Source organism: Pyrus communis, chromosome 1 (genome assembly GCF_041283825.1).
Source record: "Pyrus communis isolate YQ-2024b chromosome 1, ASM4128382v1, whole genome shotgun sequence".
Lineage (NCBI taxonomy): Eukaryota > Viridiplantae > Streptophyta > Magnoliopsida > Rosales > Rosaceae > Pyrus > Pyrus communis.
Window position 1 is genome coordinate 490,041 of NC_142565.1, and position 9,960 is coordinate 500,000.

Below are 9,960 nucleotides of genomic sequence, written 5' to 3' on the forward strand. Positions count from 1 at the left end.
TTGGAAAACGACCAACGGTATTAACGAACTGGAAGACCACCATCCTCTAATTTCCCAGCAAGAAAATCGGAGGAGACAGAGAAATAGAGTTGTCGGGTTTGAAAAAGTCATGGAATATTTATACAGAAGAGAATGTTGGTACCAAATTGCAGGTAATTGCCAGGCTGATGACCAACGATTTCTCCTAAACATAAGACCCATCTTCCACTATATGAACCCTTTCTGTCCTAAAACATTTTCCCTCAGCCTCAAACACCCTCCTCTCCTTTGATAAATACCTAATTCAGGACCCCGGCGTCCAACTCCAGAGACTCGCTCACTCGTCCCATCGACCCAATCAAATCATGGGAGGCTGTGCGAGCAAGCCAAAGGAGTTCGACACCCCTCGCCCAGAGGCCCTCCCCAGCGAGACCACCAGCCCCAAGAAGGCTGATGGTCCTCAGGAGGGCGAGGCCACTACTACTAGCACCACTGCTACTACCACCGAGGCTGCAAAACAAGAGGAGACCACCAATGAAGCACCATTGATAGACCTCTCAAAGCCAAAGGAAGAGGAGGTTGAGGCTGCGGCCGCACCTGCTGTTGCGGCAGAGGCTGAGGTGGTAGCAACCAAGAAGCCAAAAGAGGAAGCGGAAGTTGCTGTCAAGCAACTAGCGGAGATCAATCTCGTTGAGGCTGTGAAGGAGACCAAGGAGAAAGAGCTGGTGGAGGAGCCTGCACCGAAGGCGAAAGAAGAGAAGCCAGCGGCGGATATCAAACCAAAGGCCACAGAGGAGAATGTAGCAAAGGCAGCAGCTCCTGTCGCCTCAGAGGACAAGGCTAAAGATGCACCTCTTGTCACTGTTTAATCGCATCGCACGCGCTTCCAATCCGGCTATGCATTAATTAATGTATCCCAAAAAACAAGAACCCTAAAGCCATGAGGTGTAACAACAGTGTTGACGATGGATATTGGCGCACTTTGTGTCTGATGAATTTTTGGGACTCCAAAAAAGTAGTGAAAATCCCGTATTTTATTTAATTTTTATGTACATGCTAGAATTATATATTGATCATGTACGTTTTAAGAATAAAATTTGTCACAGATAATGTTAATTACAACCGCCATTTCCTTTCTATGGAGAGTCGGATTCAAACTCAGGTGCAAGTGAGCAACTGACCTACGCCAATATTCATTCCCTTAGCCTTAGGTGCCCGTTTGAAAACTGGAGATCATTGAATTTCTAAGCATGACAGAAGCAGGCCTGTGCTCAGGAACGAATCATTCCAACATTTTTTCAAATCATGAACTTTGATAACTCAGTAAACTACTTGACAATTTGAACATGATACACTAATTTGTGAAGATTCGATTGTATGAACGTGTAATTAAAACAAATATTCGGATGGCTTATGACTAATTTGATCTGCTAATTAAATCATCATGATCACTTCTCTGAGGCTACAGTCACAGCAACCTTCTCCTTGGTAAATTCCTCCACATCAGCCTTACCTTCATCCTTCACGGCCAGCAAGATCAGAACCACGAGCAGCGGATAACTCACGGTGTTGAGCGCGAAATTGGTAACCAATTGGGAGAGGAAGGATGCCTTGCGCGTGTCGACTTGCCAAGCAACTGCTGCCCCTGCACTCTGTATTCCCTTGTAGAATCCAACATACCTGTACAAAACATGCACAAAATTATGAGTTTTTAGCATCACACTTTGTTCTGTGACTGTAACTAAGGCCACATTTCGTGCGCAGGATTGGATAGGATTGTCCACGCCTGCGCACGAAAAAATGCCTAAACGCACGAAGATCATTGAGAAATTAAAAACTTGAGAAGCAAGGAATATACAGTTACCTGCTTAGAATTTCAGAGTTATCAGCCAAGGCTCCAATGACCCAGTAAACCATGCTCTGGAACATGGCATCAAGCAGCCCAAAACTAAAATACAACACGAAGGGTCCTGCGAAAGCAGAGCCGGAGTCCTTAAAATCCAACTTCTCAGGCAAATCACTGCGAGAGTAGTTGAGCTGGTTGACAAGTCCGCCAATCCAAATTGTAGTCCCGAGAACACCAACCACTGAAATGCCCGCGAAACCCCTCATCCTCCTGCTCTTGAAGCTGAAATCCATAACGTATCCAATCCCGACGGACCCCAACATTTGCGCTCCCCAGTAGAACACATTGTTCAATCCTCTAGTCCTCATATTAAACATAATTTGATTAACGTTGTTGAACTGGTAGGTGTAGAAAAAATTGCTCGACCAAGCAGCCGGGATTATAAGAAGCATTTGCCAATGTGTAAACAGCTTGGCAATCTCAATGGCCTCAGTCGTAACATCTGAGTACTGAATGTCCGTACATTTAGTCCCGTCGTCCCGGACAACTTTGCTGGCGGGCAGGATACCGAGGGATAAAAGAGTCCCAATGGACATGAAAATCATGAACCCAATGTAAGTTGCGTCGTTGACGGAAGCCGCTTCGCTCCGGTGGTAATTAAGGATGAAGGGAATTAGTCCACCGATGACGCCACCCATGCTGAAAATGCTCCAGAAAATCGAGATGTATGTCCCCTTTCGGTTCGGGGGAGGGTATGACGTCATGATGGCGCCTTGGCCGGCCCAGAGGAGGCCGGCGCCGATTCCGAGGATTGCTCCGGCGACAATAGCGAAAGCCTGGTGCTTGTGGTGGTTGTAGTAGAGGAAAGAGCCGGCGTAGAGGACGTAGGTGGAGCAGGCGGAGAGGAGAGTGAGGCGGGGGCCGCGGATATTGTAGATGCCGCCACCGAGGATGCCGAAGACGGCGAAGGTGGCATAGAGGGCGGTGGAGGCGTTGTTGGAGGCAGTCGGGTCGACCTGGCCTCCGCCGCCCATGCCAGCGAGGGCCATGAACATGCCAGGGCAGCAGAAACAGACCAATCCGATCAAACTCACTTGGACAAACGGCGAGTTGTACCTGAATTTCGACTGGGGCACCTCCGTGCCTCCCGATTCTTCCACTCCTTCGGAAACCATCGAATCCCAGATGATAAATTTTACGACTTTATGTGATTTTGATTACAAAGTTCCTCCCTTTGAACGCCAAATGGAATTGGGATCCGAGATTTTTAACAGCAATATTCTAAACTAATCTAATTTACGGGATTTTAGTGGAGAGTAGAAAGGATGAACTGACATATGTGGTTGTGGTTAGCAGATGGATTTAGCTCGGGACGAAATAGTCCGGGACTAATTGCAAGGGTCAAAACGGACAAGGACCCTTGGATTGGACAAGGAATGCATAACAAACGACATTTTCTGGAGTCCACGCTTTGTCTGGGCTTTCAGAGTCCAGCGGGGCGTGTGAGAATGATGCTGAGAAAAGTCGGATTATAAATCCTTAATACGGGATATGAACATGCATAAAAAAAAAATCACAGTTTCAAATTTTTAATCATTCGTTAGATTATGGGTGGAAGAGAATCTTGTATTTTAATTCCCACGTGGGAATGGGCATATGAGTATATGTCAATGACAAACTGTCCTTGATTCATGGTCCAAGAAAAGAGAGACAAAAGTGTGAAGATCCAAAACAACTTTGATGGTGTGAGCGTTAAAGAAATCAAGACGTACGGATAAAATATTACGTATAATTCTATTTTATTGGTGTATCAGGTAATGTTACTGACAATTGAAAAATCTCTCTATAATAACGATGTATTATTTATTATTAAGAGCATGATTTGAAGTTGGGTAAAAAACGGGAACAATATCTTATCCAACTTAAACTCACGTCTGCAACGTATAATCTTTTATTTTCCGAAACATCAAATAATTCAGTAATTAATTAAACTTGGTTTGTCTAATATGATTATGCAGGCATAGATAATCAAGTAATTGTATATTCCTTCCCAAGCGCGAGGGAGAAATTTTAATAAATTAAGAGTGGCTATGTTGTTTTCAACTTGTTTGGCATACTTCACAGAAAAGTCTAAATTTGCTGCTGACATTGACAAACCCATCAAACGCAAACGCAGCAAGTGATGTTGAAGCATTTGGCATTATTAGCTCAGTAAACGGCAGGGCGGCTGGCTGCAATTCCTGATCGACCAAAAACTCATTTCAATACGTTCTGTGAATTTTTCGGTCTATAAAAAGTAGATTATTATGATGAAATCACTAATTAGTTTCATTTTGAAGAAAATAAAAGGAATAAAAACTCATTTCAATAGGAAGTTATTGAGCTTTCTTGAGAAGAAGATTATTGTTTTTGTTGGTTTGTGGAAAAAAAAAAACATTCGACAATTGTAAACTTGGTCTCCCAAATGAATGAGTTTTTGTTAAATAAGTTCATTACTCAAGCAACTTTTATAATCTTGTTCAGAGTTCAATTATTACTGTTGTGCGACTGACTTAAGATACAAACACAATATCATGATGACTTAAATGTTTACATACGCCGAGAGTATTACTGTATTAATATTTCAAAATAATCATACAAATTTTAATAAGATGTGATTGACTTTTCATCAGTGCTTATGGTGGTCCAAGAACGGACCACCAGCAATAGGGTTGTGGAAAGGATACAGGGATAACGCACGTTTCAAGATTATAGACTTTGGCTGTACACCATTTTCTACTATAGTTTTGGGAAGTAGATCCTAATCTGCAACAAGATCCAACGAACACATAAAGTATCAAATCGAAATCTGGGACGAGGTATTCGAAAGTCAAACACATTATTGCTCCACGATTACGACCCTTCCTTACTAAAAGACGTTTAACAATATGACGAAAACCCGTCAAGATAATCCGGAGCAATGCTCGAGCCCTGTCGAGGCCCCTTCAAGTGGCACTCGGACCCCCATCGAGGCCTCTTAAGCACTGCTCGAGCGTTGCCCGAGTGGTTAAAACTCCAAAAGGCTTTTAACATGTCATAAAAACATAGATTAGGATTTAGACAGCCCAATCCAGTCACCTACCAGCAAATACACACCACAAGTAAGGCGGCCTTCGAAATTTAACGGGCCAAAGAAAACCTGATCTACTGCTCATATTAAGTGGACATGTCTTACCTTTTGGCTAAAACAACAACAAAAGCATCCAACGATGAAAAATGTCTGGTGTGAAAGGACCCAGTAACTGGTTGAATTGGCAAACAACTGAGAGAAGTCAAACTCTATGCCGGAGAGGGCGTTGAACATGCCAGAGCAGCAGAAACAGACCGATCCAATGAGACTCACTTGAACAAAAGGTGAGTTGTACCTGAATTTCGATTGGAGCACCTTCGTGCCTCCCGATTCTTCCACTCCTTCGACACCCATATCCCAGATATAAATTTAACGACTTTTTGAGAATTTGGGAATTCGGCTTTTTTTTCCATTATTCTAAACTAATCTAATTTACTAGAAGTGGGATTTGAGTGGAGAGTGGAAAGCAATAAAATTAAAGGATTTTAACGAAAAGTTTCCGGTACTGTTTATTTTAACAAAAAAATCATATTTTTATTCTAAAAAGTCAATCCTGATACTATTCACTTCGCTATTTATTTTATCTTTATCGTTAAAACTCAAAGTTTTCAATTTATTTTCATTAGTTTTTCTATAAAATTACGGATAAGGAGTGATGAACTGACATGTGGCTGTGATTAGCCGATGGATTTAGCTCGGGATGATATTTGTCCGGGACTAATTGCAAGGGTCAAATCGGATTATAAAACCTTTATCCCGGCGGGACGGGATTTGAATATCCATAAAAAATAATATATTACTTCAATTTGAATTCAGGGATTCGGTATCATTTGTTAGAATCCTACATAGGTGGAAAGGAATCTTGTATTTTTAATCCCCATGTGGGAAAAACTATACGTCCATGCCACATAGTCCTTGATTCATGGTGTAAGAAAAGAGAGACAAAGTATGAAGAACAAAAACAACTTAGATGGTACAAGTGCTACTAAAATAAAGACACTAGCTAGAAATTTTTTAGAGTGACAGAAACATGGTTCGGTACATCAAATGTAATTTTTTTTTTTTTTAAGTTTCTAACTAATTGTGTTATTGCACTTATATTTAGTGTATTAGTGTTCCCAACATACAAAAAAATCTCTTTACAAAAGCGGTGTATTCTTTATTATTAAGAGCATGACTCCTAGTTGGGTAAAAAGTGGAAACAATATCGTAACTAACTTAAGCTCCACATCAGCAACGTATAATCCTAGTCTCTTGTTTTTCATAACATCAAATGATTCAATAATTAATTAAACTTCGTTTATGTCTAATTTACAAGCCCAAATAATCGAGTAAGAATAATGTTAGAACGACTAAACTTTTAAACCAAATATCTTCCTAGCATTACCCATCGAATAATTGTATTTTTTTTCCCCAAGCCTAAGGGAGTAATTGTCAAGTAAGAGTGGCTTGTTGTTTTGAACTTGTTTGGCGTATGGCACAAAAAAGTCTGAATTTGATGTTGATGTAACCGGACTGAGATCACCTCTGGATCCCACTGTACGGAGTCAACTGACCAAAGATCTCATCCTTCTATTTTTTATTATGTAGCCAAGAATCAATTTAAATATAAAAAATTAAAAAATTAAAAAAAAATCATGCAAAACACGGCAAGATGATCGTCTGGTCAGTTGGTTCCGCAAGCTAGGATCCGGAGGCGATCCCAATCCGACGTAACCTTCAAACGCAAACGCACATGCCAGATGGTGATGTTAAACACCATTTTCTACTGTAGTTTGTGGAAGTAGATGCTAATCTACCACAAGATCCGACAAAGACATCAAGTATCGAGTCGAAATCGAGGACCACGTACGTGAAAGTTAAAACACAAATGCTTGAGCCCTCTCGATGCCCTCAAGCGGCACTTAAACCCCCACGAGGCCCCTCTCAAGAACCACTCAAGTGTCGCTTTGAGTGATTAAAGATTTGTTTGAAAGTGTTTTTAAAATGATTGAAACTGTTTTTGGTAAAAATATTTTTGAAACCAATTCTTAGTATAAATCAAGTGGATCTTAGAAAAACGTTTAAGTACTTCTTACAAAAAATATATATTTGGTGTTGCTCCAAAAAGTACCTAAGTGCTTTTGTAACGCATCAATTTGTACCGAAAATAATTTCAATAATTTTAAAACATTTTCAAAATTCAGCTATGCATTAATTAATGTATCCCAAAAAACAAGAACCCTAAAGCCATGAGGTGCAACAACAGTGTTGACGATGGATATTGGCGCACTTTGTGTCTGATGAATTTTTGTGACTCCAAAAGTAGTGAAAATCCTGTATTTTATTTAATTTATACGTACATGTCAGAATTATATATTGATCATGTACGTTTTAAGAATAAAATTTGTCACAGATAATGTTAATTACAACCGCCATTTCCTTTCTATGGAGAGTCGGATTCAAACTCAAGGTGCAAGTGAGCAACTGACCTACGCCAATATTCATTCCCTTAGCCTTAGGTGCCCGTTTGAAAACTGGAGATCATTGAATTTCTAAGCATGACAGAAGCAGGCCTGTGCTCAGGAACGAATCATTCCAACATTTTTTCAAATCATGAACTTTGATAACTCAGTAAAATACTTGACAATTTGAACATGATACACTAATTTGTGAAGATTCGATTGTATGAACGTGTAATTAAAACAAATATTCGGATGGCTTATGACTAATTTGATCTGCTAATTAAATCATCATGATCACTTCTCTGAGGCTACAGTCTCAGCAACCTTCTGCTTGGTAAATTCCTCCACATCAGCCTTACCTTCATCCTTCACGGCCAGCAAGATCAGAACCACGAGCAGCGGATAACTCACGGTGTTGAGCGCGAAATTGGTAACCAATTGGGAGAGGAAGGATGCCTTGCGCGTGTCGACTTGCCAAGCAACTGCTGCCCCTGCACTCTGTATTCCCTTGTAGAATCCAACATACCTGTACAAAACATGCACAAAATTATGAGTTTTTAGCATCACACTTTGTTCTGTGACTGTAACTAAGGCCACATTTCGTGCGCAGGATTAGATAGGATTGTCCATGTCTGCGCACGAAAAAATGCCTAAACGCACGAAGATCATTGAGAAATTAAAAACTTGAGAAGCAAGGAATATCCTGTTACCTGCTTAGAATTTCAGAGTTATCAGCCAAGGCTCCAATGACCCAGTAAACCATGCTCTGGAACATGGCATCAAGCAGCCCAAAACTAAAATACAACACGAAGGGTCCTGCGAAAGCAGAGCCAGAGTCCTTAAAATCCAATTTCTCAGGCAAATCACTGCGAGAGTAGTTGAGCTGGTTGACAAGTCCGCCAATCCAAATTGTAGTCCCGAGAACACCAACCACTGAAATGCCCGCGAAACCCCTCATCCTCCTGCTCTTGAAGCTGAAATCCATAACGTATCCAATCCCGACGGACCCCAACATTTGCGCTCCCCAGTAGAACACATTGTTCAATCCTCTAGTCCTCAGATTAAACATAATTTGATTGACGTTGTTGAACTGGTAGGTGTAGAAAAAATTGCTCGACCAAGCAGCCGGGATTATAAGAAGCATTTGCCAATTTGTAAACAGCTTGGCAATCTCAATGGCCTCAGTCGTAACATCTGAGTACTGAATGTCCGTACATTTAGTCCCGTCGTCCCGGACAACTTTGCTGGGGGGCAGGATACCGAGGGATAAAAGAGTCCCAATGGACATGAAAATCATGAACCCAATGTAAGTTGCGTCGTTGACGGAAGCCGCTTCGCTCCGGTGGTAATTAAGGATGAAGGGAATTAGTCCACCGATGACGCCACCCATGTTGAAAATGCTCCAGAAAATCGAGATGTATGTCCCCTTTCGGTTCGGGGGAGGGTATGACGTCATGATGGCGCCTTGGCCGGCCCAGAGGAGGCCGGCGCCGATTCCGAGAATTGCTCCGGCGACAATAGCGAAAGCCTGGTGCTTGTGGTGGTTGTAGTAGAGGAAAGAGCCGGCGTAGAGGACGTAGGTGGAGCAGGCGGAGAGGAGAGTGAGGCGGGGGCCGAGGATATTGTAGATGCCGCCACCGAGGATGCCGAAGACGGCGAAGGTGGTATAGAGGGCGGTGGAGGCGTTGTTGGAGGCAGTCGGGTCGACCTGGCCTCCGCCGCCCATGCCAGAGAGGGCGTTGAACATGCCAGGGCAGCAGAAACAGACCAATCCGATCAAACTCACTTGGACAAACGGCGAGTTGTACCTGAATTTCGACTGGGGCACCTCCGTGCCTCCCGATTCTTCCACTCCTTCGGAAACCATCGAATCCCAGATGATAAATTTTACGACTTTATGTGATTTTGATTACAAAGTTCCTCCCTTTGAACGCCAAATGGAATTGGGATCCGAGATTTTTAACAGCAATATTCTAAACTAATCTAATTTACGGGATTTGAGTGGAGAGTAGAAAGGATGAACTTACATATGTGGTTGTGGTTAGCAGATGGATTTAGCTCGGGACGAATAGTCCGGGACTAATTGCAAGGGTCAAAACGGACAAGGACCCTCGGATTGGACAAAGAATGCATTACAAATGACATTTTCTGGAGTCCACGCTTTGTCTGGGCTTTCAGAGTCCAGCGGGGCGTGTGGGAATGATGCTGAGAAAAGTCGGATTATAAATCCTTAATCCCGACGGGACGGGATATGAATATGCATAAAAAAATCACAGTTTCAAATTTTTAATCATTCGTTAGATTATGGGTGGAAGAGAATCTTGTATTTTAATTCCCAAGTGGGAATGGGCATATGAGTATATGTCAATGCCAAACTGTCCTTGATTCATGGTCCAAGAAAAGAGAGACAAAAGTGTGAAGATCCAAAACAACTTTGATGGTGTGAGCGTTAAAGAAATAAAGACGTACGAATAACATATAACGTATAATTCTATTTTATTGGTGTATCAGGCCATGTTTCCGATAATTGAAAAATCTCTCCATAATAACGATGTATTATTTATTATTAAGAGCATGATTCG

The 9,960-nt window shown here is 41.9% G+C and overlaps 3 protein-coding genes across 3 annotated transcripts; 1 reads left to right on the forward strand and 2 right to left on the reverse strand.

Annotated features, from left to right (window-relative positions):
- The first annotated feature begins 224 nt into the window (after positions 1–224).
- Positions 225–1,021, forward strand: LOC137721028 (uncharacterized). The gene has a single exon (XM_068460151.2). It carries the CDS (start codon positions 345–347, stop codon positions 846–848), a length of 504 nt encoding a protein of 167 aa, XP_068316252.2. The 5' UTR covers positions 225–344; the 3' UTR covers positions 849–1,021.
- Positions 1,022–1,247: 226 nt separating this feature from the next.
- LOC137720255 (UNC93-like protein 1) lies at positions 1,248–3,424 on the reverse strand. The gene is made up of 2 exons (XM_068459297.2): positions 1,844–3,424; positions 1,248–1,659 (listed from the first exon to the last, which is right to left on the reverse strand). The coding sequence occupies exons 1-2, from the start codon at positions 2,998–3,000 to the stop codon at positions 1,428–1,430; spliced, it is 1,389 nt and encodes a 462-aa protein (XP_068315398.2). The 5' UTR covers positions 3,001–3,424; the 3' UTR covers positions 1,248–1,427.
- Positions 3,425–7,442: 4,018 nt separating this feature from the next.
- LOC137720538 (UNC93-like protein 1) lies at positions 7,443–9,803 on the reverse strand. Its single transcript, XM_068459622.2, has 2 exons — positions 8,089–9,803; positions 7,443–7,904 (listed from the first exon to the last, which is right to left on the reverse strand). The coding sequence occupies exons 1-2, from the start codon at positions 9,243–9,245 to the stop codon at positions 7,673–7,675; spliced, it is 1,389 nt and encodes a 462-aa protein (XP_068315723.2). The 5' UTR covers positions 9,246–9,803; the 3' UTR covers positions 7,443–7,672.
- Between the last annotated feature and the right edge of the window lie 157 nt (positions 9,804–9,960).